The following is a 27436-nucleotide window of genomic DNA, read 5'->3' as shown; positions in this document are numbered from 1 at the left end:
GGATTTAACCCGGTGTTTTACCAAAAAGGCTCAGATGTTTCCACCTCCATGGCCCGGCTCGTAATTCATTGGGCCATGGCCTCAGCGGACCTGCTGTCTTGGGGCCAAGACGAGAACGATTGGGTCTTTTCGGGCGGCCCGAAAAAGAATAACTAACTGTGAACATTGGTTAACACCTTCAACGGTTAACACCTTCTCACAAAGCAACTGTTGACAATGCAGAGGTTGTTGATTCTGCTCTTCAATAATAATAACACTAGAGCTTCCATTTTATAATCACTGGAGACACTCGGGTGTTGCTATGGAAAAAGCCCATATAAGGCCAGATAGATCTCCCAGTACCTCTTACAGCAGCTCAACAGGCAGCTCAACAGGCAGCTCAAAGGGTTTAATGACAGTCAGGAAAATAGCTTTTTCCGCTGATGCTGTCAAACAAAGGCCTGGCTGAGAGGAAAAGAGGGAGAGGGAGAGGTATAAAGGACAGAGGGGAGGACGGTCACGTGTGCTCTACCTGTTACCTGGCTGCCTCGTCAACGCCTGCTCTTCTCCCCTCACCTGGCTGGCTGTTTCTCTGTACTGAGACCTAGCTCCACCACAGGTAAGTGGATTCATAACAGGGTTGGGTTCAATTACTCTTTTAATTCCAGTCAATTCAGGAAGTATACTGAAATTCCAATTCCAATTCTCTTCAATGCTTTTCAATGAAATAATTCTAATTTGGAATTTAATTTTGGTTTACTTTCTGAATTGATGAATTGAAATGGAATTGACCCCAACCCTGGTTCATAACTTACCTTTACCTACGGTGTCCTTACGTTTCACTGTCTGTCTGTCTGTCTGTCTGTCTGTCTGTCACAGAGTATTTATACAGTGTATACTGATCCTAATCCTAGAGATAATCCAGAAAACAAGGTAGGGCTAGATGATGAGTTGATTAGTTGAATCAGGCGTGTTGGTGCTTGGGCTGGAACAAAACCATGCACACCCTGCCTGTCCCTGTGATTTGGGCATAGACTTCCTCTCTCTTTCGCCATGTTCTCTCAACCAGCTCTCTTTCTATTGTTCTGTCTGTGGTACTATGGCCTCTCTCTCCCTCCAGATCTTATAAGGCTGTGGTACTATGATCTGTCTCTCCCTCCAGATCTTATATGGCTGTGGTACTATGGCCTCTCTCTCCCTCCAGATCTTATATAGCTGTGGTACTATGATCTGTCTCTCCCTCCAGATCTTATAAGGCTGTGGTACTATGGCCTCTCTCTCCCTCCAGATCTTATATGGCTGTGGTACTATGATCTGTCTCTCCCTCCAGATCTTATAAGGCTGTGGTACTATGGCCTCTCTCTCCCTCCAGATCTTATAAGGCTGTGGTACTATGATCTGTCTCTCCCTCCAGATCTTATATGGCTGTGGTACTATGATCTGTCTCTCCCTCCAGATCTTATATGGCTGTGGTACTATGATATGTCTCTCCCTCCAGATCTTATATGGCTGTGGTACTATGATCTGTCTCTCCCTCCAGATCTTATATGGCTGTGGTACTATGATCTGTCTCTCCCTCCAGATCTTATATGGCTGTGGTACTATGGGCACTGTCTGTTCTGTTACTGCTGGTCCTGTCATCCCCCGGGGTCTGCTCAGCCCCCAGCGCCCAGCACCTGTGTGGCTCTCACCTGGTGGATGCCCTCTACCTGGTCTGTGGGGAACAAGGGTTCTTCTATATCCCCCACAGATCCCCCAGAGACCTACTCCTGCAACACCTCATAGGTGAGACTGAGAACGGGGTGATTTGAAGGGTGGAGGCACTATATTCAATATATTTTAAATACATGATGCTATTTTATTATAAGCCGACACATTTTGAAAGAGAGGGTATATTGTTAAAGGGATATTTCTGGATTTTTGCAATGAGGCCCTTTACCTACTTCCCCAGAGTCAGATGAACTAGTGGATACCATTCATGTCTCTGTGTACAGTATGAAGGAAGTTAGTTAGTTTCGCGAGCCAATGCTAACTAGTGTTAGCGCAATGACTGGAAGTCTATGGATATCTGCTAGCATGCTTTCCTGTAACCTTTAACAAGTCTATAGTCCTGCAGTCCCCCTCCCCTCTCTATATTAAATTCAATTCAATTGGCTTTATTGGCATGGGAAAGATATGTTTACATTGCCAAAGCAAGTGAAATAGATAAGAAACAAAAGTGAAATAAAAAAATAAATAATGAACAGTAATCATTACTCCTGAGTGGTTCAGCGGTCTAAGGCACTGCATCTCAGTGCTAAAGGCGTCACTACAGACCCTGCTTTGATTCCAGGCTGTATTACAATCCGGCCGTGATTGGGCGTCCCATAGGGTGGCGCACAATTGGCCCAGCGTCGCCCGGGTTTGGCCGGGGTAGGCCGTCATTATAATTAAGAATTTGTTCTTAAGTGACTTGCCTAGTTAAAAATATATATATATTACCCACAAGTTTCAAAGGAATAGACATTTCAAATGTCATATTATGGCTATGTACAGTGTTATAATGATGTGCAAATAGTTGAAGTTCAAAAGGGAAAATAAAAATATTAATATGGGTTGTATTTACAATGGTGTTTGTTCTTCACTGGTTGCCCTTTTCTTGTGGCAACAGGTCACAAAACTTCCTGCTGTGATGGCACACTGTGGTATTTCACTCAATAGATATGTAAACTGAGGGAAATATGTGTCTCTAATATGGTTATACATTTGGCAGGTTAGGAAGTGCAGCTCAGTCAGTTTCCACCTCATTTTGTGGGAAGTGTGCACATAGCCTGTCTTCTCTTGAGAGTCAGGTCTGCCTACCTCAATAGCAAGGCTATGCTCACTGAGTCTGTACATAGTCAAAGCTTTCCTTAATTTTGAGTCAGTCACAGTGGTCAGGTATTCTGCCACTGTGTACTCTGTTTAGGGCCAAATAGCATTCCAGTTTGCTTAGTTTTCTGGTAAATTATTTCCAATGTGTCAAGTAAATATATACATATTTTCTCATTTTGGTTAGGTCTAATTGTGTTGCTGTCCTGGGGCTCTGTGGAGTCTGTGAACAGAGCCCCAGGACCAGCTTGCTTAGGGGACTCTTCTCCAGGTTCATCTCTCTATAGGTGATGGCTTTGTTATGGAAGGTTTGGGAATTGCTTCCTTTTAGGTGGTTGTAGAATTGAACGGCTCTTTTCTGGATTTTGATCATTAGCGGGTATCGGCCTAATTCTGCTCTGCATGCATTATTTGGCATTTTACGTTGTACACTGGGAATGTTTTTGCAGAATTCTGCATGCAGTCTCAATTTGGTGTTTGTCCCATTTTGTGAATTCTTGGTTGGTGAGTGGACCCCAGACCTCACAAACATAAAGGGCAATGGATTCAATAACTGATTCAAGTATTTTTTAGCCAGATCCTAATTGGGATGTCAAATTTTATGTTCCTTTTGATGGTGTAAAGGCCCTTGTTGCCTTGTCTCTCAGATCGTTTACAGCTTTGTGGAAGTTACCTGTGGCACTGATGTTTAGACCGAGGTAGGTATAGTTTGTGTGCTCTAGGTTAACGGTGTCTAGATGGAATTTGTAATTGTGGTCCTGGCAACTGGACCTTTTTGGAACACCATTATTTTTGTCTTACTGATATTTACTGTCAGGGCCCAGGTCTGATAGAATCTGTTCAGAAGATCTAGGTGCTGTTGTAGGCCCTCCGTAGTTGGTGACAGAAGCACCAGATCATCAGCAAACAGTAGACATTTGACTTCAGATTCTATTCTTTCATCTGTGAAGAGGGTATGTTGAAGAGGGTATACCTTCTCTTGAAGTTTGTCACATACTGTAGCTGTCCCTATTGATCTTTTGTCGAGACCGTTCCTAACTACCGCCTTCCTTGTGAATTCTCCAGATTCCTTATTATATTTGCTCCCAGAACATGATCTAAGTGGATCTAACACCTCAGTTAAAACCGTGCTGCTCAAGCATCCCATTGAAGTGTCTGAAGTTAACTTTACTTCAGAGGTAGGAAGCTGTGCTACGTCTGTCAGATCTCTCCTCTGAAGGATGTGGCGAGCCTTAAACAAGACTAAAATGGATTGTGAAGCTCCGATAACACGCCCATTAAGTCTCTGTTAAACAGCCAACAGTCTAAATTGTATCTTGCGTCTGTGAAGGAGTTTGCTGATATGCTTTACTTCACAGCTTTTGGGAACTCTCGCTTTCTACATCCCTCCATTTCTCTCCCTCTACATCAAAGGGTTCCTGTCTAAGAGGAGCAGACAGGGTTGGAGGGTGAAGCAGGAACGTCCATGGAAGGACCATGAAGACCAGAAGGTGAAGAGAGGCATTGTGGAACAGTGCTGTCATCAGCCATGTAGCTTCAGCCACCTGCAGAGCTACTGCGACTGACTGGAGTCTACTCATTCTACACTCGATTGACCAGAGTGCAGACTAGCCTCAAGAGTGAAAGGACATAATGTCAATCTTGTATAAAAAAAAATGTTGGGGATGAATAAAAAAATTAAAAAAACATTTGTATGACCAGTAACCTTAGACTGTGAGTTGGAATGTTGAAGTTGAGTGCTCTCTACTGGCTACAGAGGTGTGTGGCTGTTGATGTCAGGAGACAAAACAGCAGAGACATATTTTGAGAATTGGGACATTGAGGTTTCTGCCTGTGTGAATTTACAAAAGCACCCAATGTTAGCGCCCCATTAAACATGGGGAATATAAATAATGAGATGTAACTGAATGCCTAGAATATACAGCTCTGATGAGCAGGTACGCTGGTTCACAGTAGTGTCCGATCAAACTAGTATATGAGTTTAGAAGTATGGGACGTTTGACACATTTAATTTTTTCATTTAAAAAAAGTGTTCCCCCATTTTTTTGCTGAATAAACAGGCCCCTGGCAGGCAAGGGTAAGGTATAACAAAGTCATTTCAATAGGCTTGTATGGGATGATCCCATTGGGATCCCTTATCGAATAACACACTTAGTACATAAATTCATTGAAAACATTTATCTAAAACAATCCTCCCGCTTCTCTCAGTGTGAAGGAAAATAGCAAACATTTGGAGCTTAAATTTACAAGAGAGTCAGTATTTTGGAAGAAAGTTAAAACAGTCAAAAAGAGAAGTTACATTCCCATCCTCTGGAAACAAGATGACCACAAATGTTTATTAGACAAAAAGAAAAAGTAATGTTAAAATGTATAGAGCTAAAACATATTTGCATTATGCAAAACTGTATGTTATGAACAAACAAAACATTTATTTTGTGCTTAATATGAATGCTTATGTAGAAAAAGAAAGGGGCATGTTTCATGCTGAAACGGACATAATTCACACGTTGGTTCTGATGGCTCTCCTAAAACATATGCAGGGTTACAACCCCCCATTATAAATCCATCTAGTAGCTTTTCAGAACATCTGGTTTAAAATGAGAAATAAATATACGCAAGACCATGACATCCTCTTGACTCAATACAATTAGTCCTGTTCATCCAGGGCAGTTGGTGCCGTCTACTAGTGTCTCTGTCCATTGTCTAACTTTCAACAGCGGTTTCCTGAAAGAGACAGGATTAGGGTTAGTTGTAGCATTTTCCTTTGGGAAAATTTGTGACGGTCAAATGTCGGTACAGAGTTTTAGCCAAATATGCTCTATCTACAGTATCCATACGTAGTAAGTAACTAATATAAAAAAAACAGCACCATGTCCATAAAATGTATATAGTATGTATATGTAACAAACAACGGTTTTATTTGGTCCTCCGATGAGGGGTATATTTTAGGTTTAAAAAGGCTTCTGAAGTTTGCAATTTCCCTTACGAAAAATCTATCAGCCCCAACAAAAATGTCCATTAATTATAAATCCACATAATAATTCACATTTCCTGTTGCTGCAGGATTATTTTCCCGCTATAGCAACCTAGCTCAAATGAAGACCCTACATCTGTAGCTATCTATCTTGATTTAGAATGTTTAAAATTTTTAAGCTAGCTATACCCTATTCAAAACAGGCATTAGTGGACATTTCTGTCAGTTCTTCAGGAGATTAATCAAGAAAAAGCAATCATAAAATACATGAACACTTCTCCCATGCGCAAAAAACTGCTGTGTCTGTCACAGGTCAGGCCAAGTTGTTGTTGCAAGTTCACTATGGGAGCACAAGCTCAAGACAGTCAGGCAGAGTAGAGAGGTTATGCCATTGAAAGACAACCTGAACCAACCGCCATGCAGCCAATGTGATTGATAAAGGATATTTATTTTCATTAGGATATTTTCTGCCGGACAATGTTTATGTGACAGTTTTTATGTCTTTATCGGCCAAAAGCTGTCATTTACCCACTAAAGAAACGCTGGTGTGTGTGTGTACTCACCCTGTCTGAGAGGTGTGGCAGCAGGCTGCTGGTTCTCCTTGCTGTCCTGGTGGTTGAAGGCTTTGCTGGGGTCAACCCTGCGTTGGGGCTGGCCTCCCTTCTTCTGACGGGACATCTGGGCACGCAGCTTAGACAGCTCCTACACACACACACACACAGTTTACAATCATGTCTTACTGCAGTATACCCAAAAAGCTTTAACCAACACCCATTTCATGGATTTAAAAGAAGTGGATATATGAAAACAATAAAATGGTTAAACTCCTACTCCACAATTTGGTGGTAACTAAAGTGTATGTGTTGCTATAATCATATTTTGTTTACTCCAATCAATATAGCCCATGCTTATACAGTATTTAAATCCGCAAACTAGAGGGAGGTATCTGACCTGTTTGAGGGAGACGTTCTCATCTTTGAGCTTCACCACGTGTCTGATCTTCTGTTTCTGGTTCTGGTGGCCCAGCAGACGAGCGTAGGCGTCCGCTAGCCGGGTCAGCTCCTCCTGGTTCGCCCCGTTCTCGTTCAGTAGTGCATCCCGCTCCGCAGCAAACCCATTCAACTGCTCCTGCAGGGCCAAACCAACCGGAGGAACATAGAATTTGAAACAGTAGAATGGGCTCTCCCCCGTTTAAGTCAGTGGTGGGTGGACCCCTTCTACTCATACTACTTATATGGGGGAATATACATAAACGTTGGCAGCAACACAGAAGAAGAAAACATAAAACACTCAAAGGATCTACATTTCCCATAATGCAGCAGTGGCGACCCCTTGCCTGTGCTGTGACTGACCTGGAAGGGCTTGACCTTAGTGTAGAGCTCCTGGTACTGTCTCCTCCAGTGTTCTGTCTCTGCATCACTGAGAGGGGAAAGTACAGAGTTAGAACAGTGTATTGAGAGCCTATCGTTTGCTGCTATAATACCATTGTCTTCTACTAGATGATCTGGGCCCGAATACAGGCCCTGACTTTCACAGCCTAGTCAGTAATTCCTGGTCCTCCTCACCTCTTGTCCTGAGTCTCCACCAGCTGTCTCTGGAAGTCTCTTCTCTGTTCCTCCATCTCCCACTGGAGAGTCACCTTCTCCTGGACCACCACATCCACCTGGCTCTGGAGAGAAACCTTCTCCTGGACAACTGGGTCCACCTGGCTCTGGAGAGAAACCTTCTCCTGGACAACTGGGTCCACCTGGCTCTGAAGAGAAACCTTCTCTTCCATCAGTTCTACCTGGCTCTGGAGACTCGCTCTCTGTTCTTCGGCCTTCTCCAGACGGTTGTGTATTAGTCCTACCTGGTCCTGAAGGCCCCGTTTGTCTATTTCAAACATCTCCACTACTGTTTTCAGATCATCCCTCTCTTTCTCTACCTCCATTTGGTTCTCTAGACAGGGCAGATTTTTCTTTACCTGGTCCTCCATCTTCTCCAACTGGTTGTGAAGGCTCAGTTTCTCCTTCTCCACCTCCCCTACCAAGCACTGAAGAGCTAGCTTCTCCTCCTCTACCACCTCCACCCGTCTCTCTAGCCTCCCCACCTCCTCTGACATCCATTGCTTCAAGTCTCTCCTCTGCGCCTCCCTCTCTCCTTTCTCCTGCTCCAGTAGCCTTTGTACCTCCTCTTTCTCCATCCTCTCCTCCTGCAGCTGTCGCTGCACCTCCTCCTCAGCCCTCTTCATCTCCTCATCTCTCTGAGCTAGACGAGTCTGTACCTCCAACAGCATTCTAGAGATGGGGGGAAGAGAGAGAGAAGGGAGAGTGTCAGAGAGACTGCACATTCAATCACCAGATATTGAGAAGAAGTCTTATGATGAGCTCACCTTGCATACTCCTCTCTGGCTTTCTCCTGAGCCTGCTGGTCAGCTAGATGTTTCTCCTGCTCCTCCTCCATCTCCTCCCTCACTTTCTTCACCTCCTCCTCCTTATGTTGATTCACTCTCTTCACCTCCTCTTTCATCTGCTTAGTCACCCTCTCCACCTCCTCCTCCAGCTTTATACCCCTCTCCTCTGCTCCCTTCAGGGCCTGTCTGGTGCTGGTGGAACAAAATACACATTTAAGTCTTAGACAATTTATGCTTGATCCGGAAATGCGGTGCGGAGGCTCCGTATGGAGGGTGTGACAATTGCGGACCCTACGGAGGCCAAATCAAGCTCCGTACGGCGATGCCATGCATCTCCCAAATGTTGTAACAATGCGGAGGGCTCCGTATATCTCTGCATTGACGGCAGGTGGGGGCAGTATGTCCTGTATAAACTCACTTCAACTTCATTCACAACAGCTCTGCTAAGCGAAGCGCAAGAAGTATGAATGCCCTGAACGGTCCATAAATGCTGTACTGACACTGCAGCTTTTACAGAGCCATGACTGCTAATACTTTAACCCAAAGTTAAAGGGACAGTTTACTTAAAATGCAGTTTCAGATGTTTTTAATCTGTCAAAAGTTAACTTTAGTGAAACAAGAGTGAAACTGTTTTTTTCCTTGTGAAAGGAGAGTGAAAGAGTGAAACTGTCCCTTTAAGCACATTCGTATTGGACAAGAGGGCAGGGTCAACTCCTTACCTCTCCAGTTCAGTGGCCATGTCTCCTATCTTGCTGAGGGAGGTGGTGTGTTCCTCCTGCAGCCTCCTCAAGGCAGCAGAGTGCACCTCGTCCACATCACTGCTCCTCCTGGAAGGAGATACAACACACACAGTTGAAAGGTACAGTTTGAGCAAAGGTGAGGTGCAGAATCCCTAATCTTGATCACATAACAGGGCTTGACATTAACACTTGTCCTCTTGCCCGGGACAAGTAAATAAAACATTTCCGGCAAGCAGACTATAGATTTAAGTAAAAAATATTTAATAACAATATCAAACATTTACTCTGATCAGAAATGGGATCAGATTGTCGTCTGGATGCAATGTTTTAAGCACTGTTCTCCCAATTTCTGTAGACCGAGTCAGAGTAGAATTGTATTGCATTGCATTGACAGGCACACGCTGTCTTTTTCAAATCACGGGGCCGGTTGCAATAGTTGGTCGTAAGCCCTTCTATGAGGACACCTAGGCGTAAATGCTATGCCTAGTAGGGGGCAGGTGTAGGGTGTTACATTGGGACCATCTTCATCATGACATGCATAGAAAAGAATAGCAATTTATATTTTCAAAAGCATGCGAGTCTCGGGTTCATATTTCCCAACCTCCGTGGGCTTTTGGAGTTGCATATGAGTGACTAGTTAATAGCCTTGATTTAACCTACATTAGCAAGCTAAATGTTTCTGATCAGTGATACAGTAGACAAGCATATCTTAGTTACCTTGTTTAGAAATAGCCTACCTTAGCATTTTGATCCCTGATTAATTGAATGAGCCAATTAGTTTATAAAGAAAAAAAGTATTTGGTTGTAATAGGCTATGAAGGGTGGCCAACCATCCTCCAGGAGAGCCTTAAAGGGGCAGTGTTGTATTTTGAGACAGGTTTGAATATGCAAAGAAGCCAATAGACAGATTGAAACCTACATTTGTCAGATTTTCTATGGTAATAATAATGATAACAATGGATTTTATTTTGCAAAGTGGGTCCTTGCATCATACAATGATGCAAAAATGGGGTCGTGGACCTTTTTTTTTGGGGGGGGGGGCTTTCGGTCAAGCCCTGCATAATGAGTAGCTATTTGGGATGTAAAGTCATCGATTCAGTTCAGTCCAACTGCAGCTAAACCTGTAGCTCAACTCCACGGCAACTCCAGCCAACCAACTTCTCTTATTTGAAATACTTTATTACAAAGGATGTTAAAAACAAAGCTGACAGAGTGTGTTTCATTCATGTTTTCAGTTCAGCTCTACACCTCCAGACTCTCACCTGTCTAGCAGTGCTCTGGTCTCAGTCAGCTCTCTCTCCATCTCAGTCTTCTCCTGCTGGAGACGCTGTAGGGCCTCCTCTCTCCTCTTCTCCTCCTCCTCCCTCCTCTCTTCCTGCAACTCCAGAACCGACAGCTCCCCTAGAGCCTCCTCCAACTCATCCTCCAACTGTTTCCTCTCCTCCTCTGTCTCTTCCCTCTCCCTTTCCAGCACCGAGGCCAGGGAGGCTGCATGCTCCTGGGGAGAACGAGAGGAGGAGAGACAGAACCAGTCAGATGTAGGGTTTTAATGGTTGCCATATTGGACCCAAGTCATCCCCAACATCACTAACCTTTTCCTTCTTCAGCTCCTCAGCCAGGGAGATGTGTGTCTGCTCTAGTTGCTCCTGCACCTCCTTCTCACTCCTCCTGTTCTCCTGCAGGAGGCTCAGCTCTGCCTTCAGCTCCTCCACTCTCCCCTGGCCCTCCTCCTGGCTCCTATCTAAAGACAGATACACACAGACACTTGGTATAGAGCCCACACTGATAACAGCAACCTAGACACTTGGTATATAGCCCACACTGATAACAGCAACCTAGACACTTGGTATAGAGCCCACACAGATAACAGCAACCTAGACACTTGGTATATAGCCCACACAGATAACAGCAACCTAGACACTTGGTATAGAGCCCACACTGATAACAGCAACCTAGAGACACTTGGTATAGAGCCCACACTGATAACAGCAACCTAGAGACACTTGGTATAGAGCCCACACTGATAACAGCAACCTAGAGACACTTGGTATAGAGCCCACACTGATAACAGCAACCTAGAGACACTTGGTATAGAGCCCACACTGATAACAGCAACCTAGACACTTGGTATAGAGCCCACACTGATAACAGCAACCTAGAGACACTTGGTATAGAGCCCACACTGATAACAGCAACCTAGAGACACTTGGTATAGAGCCCACACTGATAACAGCAACCTAGAGACACTTGGTATAGAGCCCACACTGATAACAGCAACCTAGACACTTGGTATAGAGCCCACACTGATAACAGCAACCTAGACACTTGGTATAGAGCCCACACTGATAACAGCAACCTAGACACTTGGTATAGAGCCCACACTGATAACAGCAACCTAGACACTTGGTATAGAGCCCACACTGATAACAGCAACCTAGACACTTGGTATAGAGCCCACGCGGATAACAGCAACCTAGACACTTGGTATAGAGCCCACACTGATAACAGCAACCTAGACACTTGGTATAGAGCCCACGCGGATAACAGCAACCTAGACACTTGGTATAGAGCCCACACTGATAACAGCAACCTAGACACTTGGTATAGAGCCCACACTGATAACAGCAACCTAGACACTTGGTATAGAGCCCACACTGATAACAGCAACCTAGAGACAATTCCCCAAAACCCTGACCCTTCAGGAAAACTGGAAAAGGGTAAGATAAGAAATTACTGATAAATTTGCTTAAGATAAGTTCCCATTAGACCCATTCTTTCAGATCTACAATGAGCCATCAAGAAGAGTGTAGTACTTTAGGGTAGTAATATAATTAGAGACTAGGATTGTTTGTGTACCTCTCTCCTCCTCCAGGACCTTGCACTTCTCTTCCAGGTGAGCTACTCTCTCATCCAGCTCATCCCCGGTCCTCCTCAGCACCTCCCTCAGCCGCACTAGCTCCGCCTCTTGCTGCTGCAGTGCACTCTGTGAGTCAGACACTTCTTGGTTGGCCCGCTGCATCTGCACCTCTATCTCTCCCAATGCCCTCTGGGAAGACGTCAGCTCCGCCTCTCGCCGCTCCAGAAGCTTCTCAGTCTCCTGCAAAGCATCCCGGGAAGCCTGCAGGTCCTGTTGACCTTTCTCGGACTCCTCCTCCTTCTGACGGAGAGTGTTCTGAGAGTTTTGGAGCTCTGCGGTACACTGCTCAAGTTTCTGCTCAAGATGGCTGAGCGAAAAGGACATGGCGTGAGATCAGGTGTTTTTGTTTTGCATGTCAACCAAGACAATTTGGAAACTGATGTCATCAATTTCAACATAGACAGAAATATAGGAAGAGGTCAAAAGGACAGAAAAATAAACTCTGAATTTCAATGATTCTGAAAGCAGTTGTTCCGGGAGGACATGTGCATTTGCTCACCCCAGTTTCTCCTGCTGAGACTCAGAGATGCTGTTCATCATATCTGTCTTCCCACGAAGCTTCATACGCAGATCCTAAGGAGATATAACAGCATGTTATAACAGCCTCTAAATTATCATTTCCACAACCCGATGTAAGCATGATCATGGACCATTCAACTAGTTTCTCCATACACATTTCTTCCCTCAGTGACCAGTATGTTGTTAGTAGCTGGACGTGTGTGTGTCTCCTTACATGTTTCTTCCCTCAGTGGCCAGTATGTTGTTAGTAGCTGGACGTGTGTGTCTCCTTACATGTTTCTTCCCCCAGTGACCAGTATGTTGTTAGTAGCTGGACGTGTGTGTGTCTCCTTACATGTTTCTTCCCCCAGTGACCAGTATGTTGTTAGTAGCTGGACGTGTGTGTCTCCTTACATGTTTCTTCCCTCAGTGACCAGTATGTTGTTAGTAGCTGGACGTGTGTGTGTCTCCTTACATGTTTCTTCCCTCAGTGACCAGTATGTTGTTAGTAGCTGGACGTGTGTGTGTCTCCTTACATGTTTCTTTCCTCAGTGACCAGTATGTTGTTAGTAGCTGGACGTGTGTGTGTCTCCTTACATGTTTCTTCCCTCAGTGACCAGTATGTTGTTAGTAGCTGGACGTGTGTGTCTCCTTACATGTTTCTTCCCTCAGTGACCAGTATGTTAGTACCTGGGTGTGATCGTTGGCTGTGTCCAGGTAACCCTGAAGAACATTGATCTCCTCTCTCAGCTCCTGAATCACAGCTGAGAGACAGATACAGCACATGGTTAGAATGATGCCATCTAAAGGATGGATTATACAGAGGAGGATGGGAGAATGGAGACACAAACACACAACTTACCTTGCAGCGTATCCATCTCATTCTCCAGCTCCTCGTTCTGGACTTTTGTGTCGTGGTGGAGGTCCTCTGTGAAAATGAAAAATTGCATTAAAAAAACTATTTTAGTTTAATTCAGGGAGGCGGAGTCCAACTAAGCTAGGTACTGTATTAGGGGTAAGGAGTCCACCCAGTCTTGTTTTACTATTTTAATGCATCTCTTCATTTTAAATTGCGTTCATCTTTCTCACCTTTATTATTGTATTTGTTTAGGACTTCGAACTACATTTTTTGGGTCAGAAATGTGCTGTATAAATAACCTTTAATTGATTGATAAGCATGTGGTCTCACCCAGGTCCTTGTTCCTCTCAGTCAGGGCAGTGAGTGTAGCTCTGGCTGCCTCCAGGTCTGTCTCCAGCAACTTCACCTGGCCCTCTGTAGTGATCTGGAGGAAACTCAGCTCCTGATAGGACAACACAACTGTCAGTCACTCAACCACCCATACACCTGCAGGAAACTCAGCTCCTGATAGGACAACACAACTGTCAGTCACTCAACCACCCATACACCTGCAGGAAACTCAGCTCCTGAACAAAAACACAATATCAGCACACGCATTAATAATTTAGAGAGAGAGATGTGTGCAAGGCAAACACCACTAGATACAGGATAGTGAATGGTGTGTGAACAGGGCCACTTTCAGTAGCTAAACCTTGCAGATAGAAATGCCATGAAGAGAGCCAAACCATGCAGATAGAAATGCCATGAATAGAGCCAAACCTTGCAGATAGAAATGTGATGAATAGAACCAACGTGGTAACTTATTCTACATATTAATCTGTTCTACACAGCATATTTCAATCTGAATATTCGAAAACTTTGGGTACTGCCTGAACGCGTCGTACCTTGTCATTGACGTCCAATTTGTTTCTGGCCTCCATCAGCTCCATAGACAGAGACTGGATCCTCTTCTTAGTGGTGTCTGCAGAAACCTGGTGGAACACAACGACAACACAGTCAGACACTTACATGTCAACATTTCTTATTGGACAAGTTGGGGGGGTAGTACCCAATAGTAGTATTGTTTTGTCAACTAACCCAGATAACCAACAACCAGTTTATACCTTTTTAACCCTGCAGTTAGACTTTTGCTTTAAGACTATTGGGCCTGTTTTCCAAGCACAGATTCATCCTAGTTCAAGACTAAAAAGCATTCTTAAATGGAGATTCTCCATTGAAATAGCTTTTTATTCCAGGACTAGGCCAAATGTGTCAGGAAAGCAACCCATTGATTTGAGCATACCAACTCTTGATTCTACCATCGAACACCACATTACCTTGTTCTTGAGGAACTCGTTGGTCTTCTTGAGCTCAGCCAGCTGTCTCTCCAGGGTGGTGACGTTAGCTGCCAGACCAGTCTTCTCCCGGACCGCAGACAACAGCTTTGCCTCCACCTTCCTCAGCTCCTCCTCAAGGGTTACCAGGCGCCTGTCCTGCTCCCCGCGCTGCTGCACCAGGGAGCGGATCTACAGGAGGGAGGGAGGAGACGGGGTGGATCAGTGCATTAGATTGAAGGATGAAGGAAAAAAATAAGGCATGCAGTAAGGTAGGTCACAGCTGCTGTGATAACTGAAAAACGTGTGTCCACATCCATGATAAATGGAGGGCGGCAGGTAGCTTAGTGGGTAAGAGCGTTGTGCCAGTAACCGAAAGGTTGCTGGTTCTAATCCCAGAGCCGACTAGGTGAAAAATCTGTCGATGTGCCCTTGAGCAAGGCACTTAACCCTAATTGCTCCTGTAAGTCGCTCTGGATAAGAGCGTCTGCTAAATGACAAAAAAATAATAATAATACATCTCGTCACTTTAATTTTCATTCAACTGGTAACACTGACAATGTATGCTATTGGGACAGACAAGACAATATCTATATATATTTTCTCTTCAAACAAGTCTGTATAACTAGGCTACCTCTTTCTCCAGGAGTTTCTGCTGTTTCATCTGCATCGATAGGCCACTCTTGTCTTTCTTTGACATCGACCCATCAACCTGGGTGAAGGAGGAATGGAAGAATGAATCGCAGAGGAGGGCCATTACATTAGGGTTCAAGAGTTAGATCAGGATTTTGGCAATGAAACCCTTCATCTACTTCCCCAGAGTCAGATGAACTCATGGATACCATTTTTATGTCTTTGCATTCAGTTTGAAGGAATCTGCCAACTAGCATTAGTCCTATTGCTAACTAGCGTTAGCGCAATGACTGGAAGTCTATGGGAACAGCTAGCATGCTAGGTGTTCCTGTATACTTCCAGTCATTGCGCCAAAACTAGTTAGCATTGACTTCCTTCATACATACTGGACACAGAGACGTACAAATGGTATCCATGATGTTATCTGACTCTGGGAAAGTAGATAAAGGGCTTCATTGACAAAATCCTGAACTATCCCTTTAAAGCACAAGGTGTGTAACCATTAGTCTGATTCCTTGCAAAACATTTTGCAACAGAAACTGTTTACCCTAAACGGAAAAAAAAGTTTTGCAAGGAAAACAAGAGTTTCTATTGGACAAATGCAGGTAGGTCCCTCCCTGTTTCATTATGATTGTTTCCATTTGGTTCCTAGAGTAAACTAAAATCTGACACAGTTATCTTGATGATGTAGCTGTGCCAACCAGGGACAATGTGTTGATTATGTGAACACCAACTTACCAGGCCATCCACAGACATGGTCCTACGCACAGGCGACATGGGCACATCTTTAGAAGGAGATGGTGGTGGGATGCAGGGAGCTGAATGGAGAGGAAAGGGGGATGGTGAAATTACAATGGTGTGGAAAGTAAAAACATCTAGGCTGTACTTCTTATGAGTGACAGTCTAAATCATAGATGTTTAAATATAGATCTACTGTCAAAAGTATGATACATTTTTTTTAGAGAAGCGCTTCAGTTGTTTGACAGTTAAACTCACCACCACTGGCCTTGAGCAGTTTGAAGCGCTCTGACCGGTGGAAAGAGGCAGGTCCCTTCACCTCTCCTGGTTTCAGCTCGTAGGTGCCCGGTGCTGGGGCGCAGCCTGGACAAAACATGAAAACAATAATTAGGCTGCGTTTACACAGGCAGCCAAATTCTCATAATTTGTTAAATTAGTGTCAAAATACCAATTAGTGAGAAAAAAATATCAGAATTGGGCTGCCTGTGTAAACGCATTGGCCTGACTATCATAGGACCCGCGTAGTTGGTAGAGCATGGCGTTTGCAACGCCAGGGTTGTGGGTTCGATTCCCATGGGGGGCCAGTATGAAAAAAAAAAAAAATTATGCACTCACTAACTGCAAGTCGCTCTGGATAAGAGCGTCTGCTAAATGACTAAAATGTAAATGTATCTGATTAACGTTAGCTAACATGTCATGGCATGTAACGTCAGCTACCGTAACCGACGTGGACTTGTTTGCCCTTTGCTTGGTGGATTGGAGTAACGTTAAGCATTCCTGCACTAACTAGTTACCAAACCAAAACTATGTTTACGTTAGCTAGTTAGTAAACAATGTTTTACAAAACATTGTTGGATAGCTACGTTAGCGCTAACGTTAGATTAGCTGGCTACTGTTAGTTACTTAATTAAAGCAGCTAGCTAGGCCAAAGAAAGCAACGTTAGTTGGCTAGGTTTGCTCAGCTAAATCATTATTAAGGCTTTAACTTACCGATATTTTCATTAAATCGTTTCACTGGAGCTCTTGAAAAAGACATGGCTTAAGTTCGGACGAAATAGTTCACTAGAAAATCAGTAGCTAGTTTAAACGTTATAGCAAGCCACGAAGCGTTCTAACGCTCTGCTTCAAATTCAAAACACCAGTAACAACACAAACGGTGCCCCACTGAAATTTCAAAACTAGCAACGTCATAACCAACCGGAAAGGAGACGACACGAATCTAACCAATCAGCGCAGAGGAAACGAGACTTCCGCCAGCGCCAACTGACTTCTGAAACATATTGGATACGCTGTGGCGATATTCAAACGTATTTACATAATTTTCAAGTTACAATGTACACGGTCATACATGATTCTTAGTACATTTTCAGTTAGACATTTTTTATTTCATGGAAATACAATTTAATTTCCTTTTGCAGGATCATTCGTAGTACATCTTTATATTCTTCTTTACTCATTTTTTGTATCTCAAAACATGATCACTTGTACAACAATATCATGAACAAAAACCTAATGTCACAAATGTATCATTGATGACAATATATCGCTCTTCTTGTCATGTCACTTTGAAAATGATGCACTGATAACTTTTACTTCACTTTTCTTATCAACAGATTCACCCATTCAATAAACAATAAGGTGTAGTTGTGTGAATAAACATAATAAAAGGACAATTGGAACAATTACAGAAAACTAAACTTCATTTAGTTTTTTTATTCAAACAGAAAATGTGGTCGCTCCTTCATGGGTGTAACGATCATCTTTCCTTCATAAGAATAAAAAACAGGGTCAAAATATTTTGATAACACTGCTAAAGAAAAAAAGTCCAACAATATGGAATATATTTAGGAAATTGCCCTCTCTCCATCTCTGGTGTGTAATTTGTACCTAAACAGGGAAAATGCAACTTGTTGATTCCTTTAATTCTTCTTCTATAGAGGGAATGAACTGTACAGGAGTTGGATTGGTCTTGTGATCCTACCAACATCTTCCATTCACTCTCTGAACAAATCTATCTAATACAGTAATGTCAGTCTGGTCTCCTTTTTTCTTTGACAACCAAGAAGTATTTCTAAAAACAAATGTACTCTGAAAACAAACACACACACACTAGCGCAGATGAAGATGTTGTCAATTTCAAAAATGGTAAATAATATTACTGTATTAAGCGCACGAACAGAATATAAAAATGTTTAAATAAACTGACAAGACCGAGAGAAATCAAAAAGTTGGTGAGGTTTCTCGTCAGTAGAAGACGCAAGCGATACCAAAAATTAAATTATCAATAATTAATTAAAAACAATAACAATTACAACACTCGACACTTCTCTTTTTAGTTCAACAGGGAAATTTACAATGGAGAATGGAACTGAATAAACATATATTCAGAGGCTAAAACCTCCCAAATAAGGGTAAAAATAAATAAAAGCAACTAAGAAAAGCAGTCAAGTTTCCTTGTTATGCTATGTGAAACAGTAGAGTTGTGTGAGGGGAGAAGAGGTGAGGTGTGGCTATGTACTCCTATGATGCTGGTTTACTAAGCATGGGTATGTCCAGGGAGATGTGGCCTGCATAGAAATGGCACCCTATTATCTATATAGTGCACTACTTTTGACCAGAGTAGGAGCTGGTCAAAAGTAGTGCACTATATAGGGAATAGGGTGCCATTTGGGACACACCCGTGTTAGCTTCTGGGATGAATGAATGGTCAGCTTGACTTGTGTGATGATCATATTATGGATGTTATGGGGGAAATGCCACTGATGACATTGGTGTTATTAAGTATCATCGTAATACTTAGCACCCGTGTGGACTTCAAATAAGCAATTCAATAAATGGCCGTTAGGTTTGCTTTCATATTTACATTTATATTTTAGTCATTTAGCAGACGCTCTTATCCAGAGCGACTTACAGTTAGTGAATACATATATATTTTTTTTTTATACTGGCCCCCCGTGGGAATCGAACCCACAACCCTGGCGTTGCAAACGCCATGCTCTATCAACTGAGCTACATCCCCACCGGCCATTCCCTCCCCTACCCTGGACGACGCTGGGCCAATTGTGCGCCGCCCATGAGTCTCCCGGTCGCGGCCGGCTGCGACAGAGCCTGGATTCGAACCAGGACCACTGCGCCACTCAGGAGTCATATGTCATCTATGAAATAATAATCTCAGGTTATAGGTCATTTCAGAATCAGATTATTTGTGTGCGTTGAGGTTTTGGAGATTATTCCAGCATATCTATCATCTTTTATGTAGGTTGATTGTTGTTGCTCACTAAATGGTCTCTCAGAGATATTATAGACTGTTGATTGTTGTTTAAATGGTCTCTCAGAGATATCTGATAGACTGTTGATTGTGACTAGAGGGTAAGCAGTGTTACTGCAGATCTGCATTGGTAGTTGTGTCTCTCTAAACCCATCCCTCGGACAGGAGAAGGCATGCAGAGTCTGGGTATGTGAGCCACATGGGTTGAGTACAGAAAACTACCATCTGGAAACACCCACACCGCTAAAACTAGCTTGTGGTTACGGGCCTAAGATATTCAGACTTCAGAAAACTCAGTTTGAGATTTAGACTTTTTAATGGGCGCCATGTTGCCACCAAAAGTTCCAAGACAGTTGCATTCTAGAATGCAAATTGGAATGTCATTGGTATGGAATATTTGGTGCCAAAATGGTGTACATTCAGACAGAACTCTTGAAATCTAAGGCTCTGAGAGTCTGAGTTCAAGGCCAAAGAGAGGCAGACTGTGTGGTGATGATTTGGGTTGGTGCGTATGTGTGTGTGGGACATGTGTGGTTTATGTGTGTAGCACATGTGTGTGTAGCATGTATGTTTGTAGCGTGTGTGTGTTCTTCTCAGCATGTTGTGGCCAGGGACTGGTGTATAGGTGGCTGGAAGCAGCGGACATGCTCCACGGTGGAACTATCGCTCTCCACAGCTTTCATGTACTTGTTGAGGATGGCAAAGATCTCGTTGTTCAGGATCTGGTACTTCCTGATGCGATCAGCCATCTTCTTCAGGGGCTGTAGAGAGACAGAGAGAGACAGAGAGAGAAAGAGAGACAGAGAGAGAGATATAGAGAGAGAGACAGAGAGAGAGACAGACCGACAGAGAGTGAGAGAGAGGGTTTGAATCCAATGATAGAATTAAACCACAGACCTGGATTGTAGCTGCCAAGGACTTGCCACCATAAAGATGGTGAGCTTCCTCTCCTCATATAACAAATAAATAAAATCGCACGGCAGTTGACATATCCCTTAATCCCTTCTGTCATCTTACTTCTGTGTTAGCATGCTGGTTAAAACTGTGTAGATCTGAGCATAGCGACGGTGTGTACCCACCACGTTCTTGATGATCTCGTCCTTGCCGTCCTGCCTCTGCACCTTGAGCAGGTGGTAGCAGAAGTCAAACAGGTCGAAGCGGCGCTGCTGACCCAACAGCACGATGATGGAACAGCCTGCCCAGTTCAGCCCGTCACCAAAACACTGCCTGCAGAGGACACGCACAGGGACGGGTTACGGTTACTAACTTTGTACTTAGTAAGTACTTTGTATTTGTAGAAAACGCTTTATAAATCAAGCTTGATTGATTGAATAGTGATTGGTTTATCTACTAAATGTATATCTGCACTATACTCTTTGGTGCCCTGAGAGGACTACAGTAACTCCCTCCTTACTGTGTGAGTATGCTGCCATGCCCCCTACAGTAACTCCCTCCTTACTGTGTGAGTATGCTGCCATGCCCCCTACAGTAACTCCCTCCTTACTGTGTGAGTATGCTGCTATGCCCCCTACAGTAACTCCCTCCTTACTGTGTGAGTATGCTGCTATGCCCCCTACAGTAACTCCCTCCTTACTGTGTGAGTATGCTGCCATGCCCCCTACAGTAACTCCCTCCTTACTGTGTGAGTATGCTGCTATGCCCCCTACAGTAACTCCCTCCTTACTGTGTGAGTATGCTGCCATGCCCCCTACAGTAACTCCCTCCTTACTGTGTGAGTATGCTGCCATGCCCCCTACAGTAACTCACTCCTTACTGTGTGAGTACGCTGCCATGCCCCCTACAGTAACTCCCTCCTTACTGTGTGAGTATGCTGCTATGCCCCCTACAGTAACTCACTCCTTACTGTGTGAGTACGCTGCCATGCCCCCTACAGTAACTCACTCCTTACTGTGTGAGTACGCTGCCATGCCCACTACAGTAACTCACTCTGCGGTGAACTCGTGAGTGCCGACGGGGATGCAGTAAACAAACTGCATGGCGCTCCAGAGGCGGTGGAACTCCATACACTCATCAACGTGCATCACGCCGTTGGTGGGGGGCGGGCCTCGCCACACGGCGTCCTGCAGGAAACTACGGATCCTTGTGAGGATCACCTCGAACATAGACAGGCCACAGCAAAGACGCTCCTTGGTCAAGAGATCCCCCTCACGGGCTATGGCTATTTGCTGAAAAAGAGGAGGAACGGACACATAAGAAAGAAAGAAAGAAAGAAAGAAAGAAAGAAAGAAAGAAAGAAAGAGAAAGAAAGAAAGAAAGAAAGAAAGAAAGAAAGAAAGAAAGAAAGAAAGAAAGAAAGAAAGAAAGAAAGAAAGAAAGAAAGAAAGAAAGAAAGAAAGAAAGAAAGAAAGAAAGAAAGAAAGAAAGAAAGAAAGAAAGAAAGAAAGAAAGAAAGAAAGAGAAGAAAGAAAGAAAGAAAGAAAGAAAGAAGAAAGAAAGAAGAAGAAAGAAAGAAGAAAGAGAAAGAGAAAGAAAGAGGAAAGAAAGAAAGAGAAAGAAAGAAAGAAGAAAGAAAGAAAGAAAGAAAGAAAGAAAGAAAGAAAGAAAGAAAGAAAGAAAGAAAGAAAGAAAGAAAGAAAGAAAGAAAGAAAGAAAGAAAGAAAGAAAGAAAGAAAAGAAAGAAAAGAAAGAAAAGAAACATGGAGTAAGGAGGAGCAGATAAAATAGGGAAAGTTTAATTGTTTTGGAACTTTGGTGCCAATATGGCTGCCCTTTCAAATTCTACATTTTAAACCAAGATTGCCGAAACTGTCTAATGGCTGTGGGTCAGGACAGAGAGCCAGGTGATAAGGTTTGGATGATGATGATTACAAGCAGGTAGAGCTCACCTGAGGGGTCCCCAGCCTCTCGATGAGGGGCACCAGGTGGAGAGGAGCATATTTAGCCTCCAGCCTCTTCATCCTGACTTCCAGACGCTCCCCCTCTACACACACACACACACACACACACACACACACACACACACACACACACACACACACACACACACACACACACACACACGTTACTACACCAACCACATCAGTCAGATATGCATTACAATATTGACTGCCTTATTCCACCCATCCACCTTGATCTCCATCTGGATCCACACACCTGGACCTGGATCACATACCTTTGATGTAGACCCTAGGGAGGATGTTCTGGAAGGGGGCTGCATGAAGCAGGTCACACACCTCCTCCTGGGACTGTGGTTCACACACACAAACAGACAGAAGGAGAGAGAGGTGATATTGAACAACAGCCATAATCTCTCCTGTACACATCTACACTACATGGGGTGGTTAGTGGTGACGGAGGCTGTGCCACTAAGTACAGGAGGATGTGCCACTAAGTACAGGAGGATGTGCCACTAAGTACCGAAGGATGTGCCACTAAGTACAGGAGGATGTGCCACTAAGTTCAGGAGGATCTGCCACTAAGTACAGGAGGCTGTGCCACTAAGTAAAGGGGGATCTGCCACTAAGTACAGGGGGATCTGCCACTAAGTACAGGGGGATCTGCCACTAAGTACAGGAGGATCTGCCACTAAGTACAGGAGGATCTGCCACTAAGTACAGGAGGCTGTGCCACTAAGTACAGGAGGCTGTGCCACTAAGTACAGGAGGCTGTGCCACTAAGTACAGGAGGCTGTGCCACTAAGTACAGGAGGATCTGCCACTAAGTACAGGAGGCTGTGCCACTAAGTACAGGAGGACGCGCCACTAAGTACAGGAGGACGCGCCACTAAGTACAGGAGGACACGCCACTAAGTACAGGAGGATGCGCCACTAAGTACAGGAGGACACTGGTCTGACGTGTCATGGGTCTGACCTAACCTCTGGTCACACCCCCCCCAGTCACACTACAGGCTACTGTCACTCAGGTCTGGCTAACCACTAGAAATGACTGGAATAAGTCTGGAACTAAACTCATGGTTAAATGAGTGGTGTTAGAACAAATAGAACAAAGAAAACCAGCAAACGACAAGAGATCCAGATCAGGAAACCTCGCCTAAAACACTATGGAAGACAGAATGATATGCACGCAATGATCAGCCAGTACAAACACACACTATACACACACCGAGGCAGAGAGTGAGACAGACAGACCAGAGGGTATGAGGGTGTAAAGAGTGACAGTCAGGCATTGAGAGAGAACCCAGTGTTGGCAGAGAGTATGGAGGCAGAAGTTGAGCACATACTTTACAGACAGCCACCCAGAAACACACAGGTCACCTCTTCCATGGGAGCCAAGGACATGGAGAGATATTTTACGATAGTCCCTTTTTATTATCCATTTATTTCCAATTATGGTATTTCCAATTATAGAATAATGATTGTAATCTTGGATGTTCTTTATTTTCTTAAAACATTTTTTAGTCTCAATCCTTGGCTTTCATTGTCCTCCGGAGGTAAAACTTTGGGTGTCAAAGTAAGATATTGAATAGAAAAACAGAGAAACACGGCAGCCCAAACAAACAGAGAGAGAGAGAGAGATGGAGAGATCAGTCAGGGTGTGTGACAGCCCAAACAGAGAGAGAGAGAGAGAGAGAGAGAGAGATGGAGAGATCAGTCAGGTTGTGTGTTTGTTACCAAAGACAAGACCTAGATTCTTACCACCTGTGGTAGTTTGCCAGCGTGTAATAAAGAATAGAGTTGCAATTCAGATACAGTCAATATCAACATTTCTGGAAGGTGAAACTTTATTGAGACAGATATATTAAAACAGACAGAAAGCCAAAGGAGGACAAATCGCTTGACAAGTAGCAGTCCCTCTTTCTGAGAATGCAAAGGTGACCCTGAGAGAGAGAGAGAGAGAGAGAGAGAGAGAGAGAGAGAGAGAGAGAGAGAGAGAGAGAGGGAAGAGAAAGCGGGAATGGGAGGAAGAGAGGAGAGAGGTGATGGAGAGTAGGAGAGGGGGAGAGGAGAGAAGGGAAGACGAAAGGAGAAAGAGAAAAGAAGGGATACAGGTAAAGCAGAAGAGGATGGGGGAAGGAGGGGAGGACAGAACAGGAGAGAAAAGGATATAGTTGAAAGAGAAGGAGGGACCCACCAGAGCTTGCTCGATGAGCAGACAGAAGAGGATGGGGGAAGGAGGGGAGGACAGAACAGGAGAGAAAAGGATAGAGTTGAAAGAGAAGGAGGGACCCACCAGAGCTTGTTCGATGAGTAGACAGAAGAGGATGGGGGAAGGAGGGGAGGACAGAACAGGAGAGAAAAGGATATAGTTGAAAGAGAAGGAGGGACCCACCAGAGCTTGTTCGATGAGCAGACAGAAGAGGATGGGGGAAGGAGGGAAGGACAGAACAGAGGAGAGGAAGGAATAGAAGTGAAAGAGGAGAAGAGAAGGAGGGACCCACCAGAGCTTGTTCGATGAGCAGACAGAAGAGGATGGGGGAAGGAGGGAAGGACAGAACAGAGGAGAGGAAGGAATAGAAGTGAAAGAGGAGAAGAGAAGGAGGGACCCACCAGAGCTTGTTCGATGAGCAGACAGAAGAGGATGGCGTTCCCCACCTCCCTGAGACTCTGGAAGACATCAGTCTTCAGCTCAGCGTACTCTATAATGTCCTTCAGCTGGTGGTGGAAGAACTCCAGGATACCTGGCAGGGAAGGAGAATCAATCAATCAAACATATTTTATAAAGCCGTTTGTACATCAGCAGTTTTACAGAAACCCAGCCTAAAACCCCAAAGAACAAGCAATGCAGATGCAGAAGCACAGTGGTTAGGAAAAACTCCCTAGAAGGCAGGAACCTAGGAAGAAACCTAGAGAGGAACCAGGCTCTGAGGTGTGGCCAGTCTTCTTCTGGCTGTGTCCAGTGGAGATTTAAGAGCACATGGCTATTACGGCCAGAACACATTAAAAGTTACATCTTCAAAGTTAAAATAGTTGAATGTTAAAACAACAGATCCAGATCCGATCACATGGAGTTAAAAACTATGAAAGTGACTGTTCTTGACTGATAAACAAACATCAGTATCATGATGGGATCCCTGAACATGCAGGTATAGTAGGATTATGGACTGCGTCATGGTGATTATGACGATGTACACTACTGGTCAAAAGTTTTAGAACACCTACTCATTCAAGGGTTTTTCTTTATTTTTACTATTTTCTACATTGTAGAATAATAGTGAAGACATCAAAACTATGAAATAACACATATGGAATCATGTAGTAACCCAAAAAGTGTTAAACAAATCAAAATATATTTGAGATTTGAGATTCTTCAAATAGCCACCCTTTGCCTTGATGACAGCTTTGCACACTCTCAGCATTCTCTCAACCAGCTTCACCTGGAATACTTTTCCAACAGTCTTGAAGGAGTTCCCACATATGCTGAGCACTTGTTGGCTGCTTTTCCTTCACTCTTTGGTCCGACTCATCCCAAACCATCTCAATTTGGTTGAGGTCGGGGGATTGTGGAGGCCAGGTCATCTAATGCAGCACTCCATCACTCTCCTTCTTGGTAAATTCGCCCTTACACAGCCTGGGAGGTGTGTTTTGGGTCATTGTCCTGCTGAATAACAAATGATAGTCCCACTAAGCCCAAACCAGATGGGATGGCGTATCGCTGCAGAATGATGTGGTAGCCATGCTGGTTAAGTGTGCCTTGAATTCTAAATAAATCACAGACAGTGTCTCCAGCAAAGCACCCCCACACCATAGCTCCTCCTCCTCCATGCTTTACGGTGGGAACTACACATGCGGAGATCATCCGTTCACCCACACCGCGTCTCTCTCACAAAGACAGCGGTTGGAACCAAAAATCTCCAATTTGCACTCCAGACCAAAGGACAAATTACCACCTGTCTAATGTCAATTGCTCGTGTTTCTTGGCCTAAGCAAGTCTCTTCTTCTTATTGGTGTCCTTTAGTAGTGGTTTCTTTGCAGCAATTCGACCATGAAGGCCTGATTCACACAGTCTCTTCTGAACAGTTGATGTTGAGATATGTCTGTTACTTGAACTCTGTGAAGCATTTATTTGGGCTGCAATTTCTGAGGTGCAGTTAACTCTAATGAACTTATCCTCTGCAGCAGAGGTAACTCTGGGTCTTCCATTCCTGTGGCGGTCCTCATGAGAACCAGTTTCATCATAACGCTTGATGGTTTTTGCGACTGCACTTGAAGAAACTTTCAAAGTTCTTGAAATGTTCCGTATTGACTGACCTTCATGTCTTAAAGTAATGATGGACTGTCGTTTCTCTTTGCTTATTTGAGCTGTTCTTGCCATAATATGGACTTGGTCTTTTACCAAATAGGGTTATCTTCTGTATACCCCCCCTACCTTGTCACAACACATGTGATTGGCTCAAACACATTAAGAAGGAAAGAAATTCCAAACATTAACTTTTAAGAAGGCACACCTGTTAATTGAAATGCATTCCAGGTGACTGCCTCATGAAGCTGGTTGAGAGAATGCCAAGAGTGTGCAAAGCTGTCATCAAGGCAAAGGGTAGCTATTTGAAGAATCTCAAATATAAAATATATGTTGATTTGTTTAACACTTTATTGGTTACTACATGATTCCATATGTGTTATTTCATAGTTTTGATGTCTTCACTATTATTCTACAATGTAGAAAATAGTAAAAAATAAAGAAAAACTCTTGAATGAGTAGGTGTTCTAAAACCTTTGACCGGTAGTGTATGTTCCGTCACTGAGCTCTCTATGACCCCCATCCTGTCTGTCTGTCTGTCTGTCTTGTGCAGCAGCTGAAGCATGTGCTATAGTTCTAGGAGGATCGGGAAGTGCTGACAGATATCAGGCATACAGGAAGTCCAGTACACCCTGTTACGGTACAGAACACCACTAATCTACCTAGCCTATAATCCCTGCTCATAGAAAGACATGCTAATCCAGCATATCTCATCTGATCTGTCAGAGGACTGTCATCTGATGGGACAACAACAGGAAGTGTTATTGTATGGGACCGACCGGGTTTCGAACCTGGGTTGTCTGTATGAGTCATGCCTGTGTTAGCCCTCTGAGATAAAGCCTAGACATTTGCTGTGGGTTCACTGAACTGCCTCCGCTACCATCAACCGACCTGGGGATCCGTACTCGTGGCGCGGCAGGCGACAGATCTTGGGCATGACCTCGATCAGAGTCTTCACATACTGCAGGATAGTGCCCTGCAACTAGGTAGGGAAGATAAGAGGGAAAGGAAGTATCAGAGGGAGAGGGGAGAGGGAGAGGGGAGAGAGGGTAAAAAGAGGAGAGAAGAGGCGATTGGATATACTGTTTTTAACAGAGGCTGCTATGTTTGAGTACAT

At 44.0% G+C, this 27436-nt stretch overlaps 3 protein-coding genes across 6 annotated transcripts in view; 1 reads left to right on the top strand and 2 right to left on the bottom strand.

Annotated features, from left to right (window-relative positions):
- The first annotated feature begins 1568 nt into the window (after positions 1–1568).
- On the top strand, positions 1569–4394 carry LOC121533215 (insulin-like). The gene is made up of 2 exons (XM_041839035.1): positions 1569–1764; positions 4243–4394. Exons 1-2 carry the CDS (start codon positions 1569–1571, stop codon positions 4392–4394), a joined length of 348 nt encoding a protein of 115 aa, XP_041694969.1.
- A 645-nt stretch (positions 4395–5039) lies between these two features.
- On the bottom strand, positions 5040–17062 carry hmmr (hyaluronan-mediated motility receptor (RHAMM)). Of its 2 annotated transcripts, XM_041839010.2 has the most exons (21): positions 16884–17062; positions 16152–16256; positions 15894–15973; positions 15157–15234; positions 14526–14714; positions 14094–14180; positions 13540–13651; positions 13213–13278; positions 13041–13114; positions 12352–12425; positions 11792–12159; positions 10528–10676; positions 10198–10433; positions 8915–9022; positions 8175–8387; positions 7551–8079; positions 7369–7508; positions 7156–7222; positions 6755–6931; positions 6367–6505; positions 5040–5553 (listed from the first exon to the last, which is right to left on the bottom strand). In XM_041839010.2, the coding sequence occupies exons 1-21, from the start codon at positions 16927–16929 to the stop codon at positions 5540–5542; spliced, it is 3051 nt and encodes a 1016-aa protein (XP_041694944.1). In that variant the 5' UTR covers positions 16930–17062; the 3' UTR covers positions 5040–5539. The 2 variants fall into 2 exon arrangements, with proteins under 2 accessions (XP_041694944.1, XP_041694938.1); XM_041839004.2 differs by having other exon boundaries at positions 7369–8079.
- Positions 17063–18964: 1902 nt separating this feature from the next.
- cyfip2 (cytoplasmic FMR1 interacting protein 2) overlaps positions 18965–27436 on the bottom strand; it is a 38954-nt gene continuing 30482 nt past the window's right edge. The window contains exons 24-30 of one of the 3 annotated variants that reach the window (XM_041838987.2): positions 27211–27301; positions 24630–24760; positions 22295–22367; positions 22008–22102; positions 21109–21347; positions 20241–20388; positions 18965–19922 (exon numbers count right to left, since the gene is read on the bottom strand). In XM_041838987.2, the coding sequence (XP_041694921.1) occupies positions 19755–19922; positions 20241–20388; positions 21109–21347; positions 22008–22102; positions 22295–22367; positions 24630–24760; positions 27211–27301 (945 nt within the window). In that variant the 3' untranslated portion in view covers positions 18965–19754. Of the gene's footprint in view, positions 19923–20240; positions 20389–21108; positions 21348–22007; positions 22103–22294; positions 22368–22387; positions 23781–24626; positions 24761–27210; positions 27302–27436 lie in introns of those variants that run through there. The other 2 variants (XM_041838980.2, XM_041838993.2) reach the window with 2 other exon arrangements.

The sequence above is a fragment of the Coregonus clupeaformis genome, chromosome 2 (assembly GCF_020615455.1).
Source record: "Coregonus clupeaformis isolate EN_2021a chromosome 2, ASM2061545v1, whole genome shotgun sequence".
Taxonomy (NCBI): domain Eukaryota; kingdom Metazoa; phylum Chordata; class Actinopteri; order Salmoniformes; family Salmonidae; genus Coregonus; species Coregonus clupeaformis.
Note: the sequence above shows the minus strand (reverse complement) of the source record. Positions and strands in the feature narration are given on the sequence as shown.

Coding starts and splice junctions, on each gene's coding strand:
- LOC121533215 (XM_041839035.1), top strand. CDS start 1,569: ATGGCTGTGGTACTATGGGCACTGTCTGTTCTGTTACTGCTGGTCCTG. Junction 1,765..4,242: donor ACTCCTGCAACACCTCATAG/GTGAGACTGAGA, acceptor TCTACATCAAAG/GGTTCCTGTCTAAGAGGAGC.
- hmmr (XM_041839004.2), bottom strand. CDS start 16,929: ATGTCTTTTTCAAGAGCTCCAGTGAAACGATTTAATGAAAATATCG. Junction 14,715..15,156: donor AGAAACTCCTGGAGAAAGAG/GTAGCCTAGTTA, acceptor TCCCTCCTGTAG/ATCCGCTCCCTGGTGCAGCA. Junction 6,932..7,155: donor CTAAGGTCAAGCCCTTCCAG/GTCAGTCACAGC, acceptor TTGGCCCTGCAG/GAGCAGTTGAATGGGTTTGC.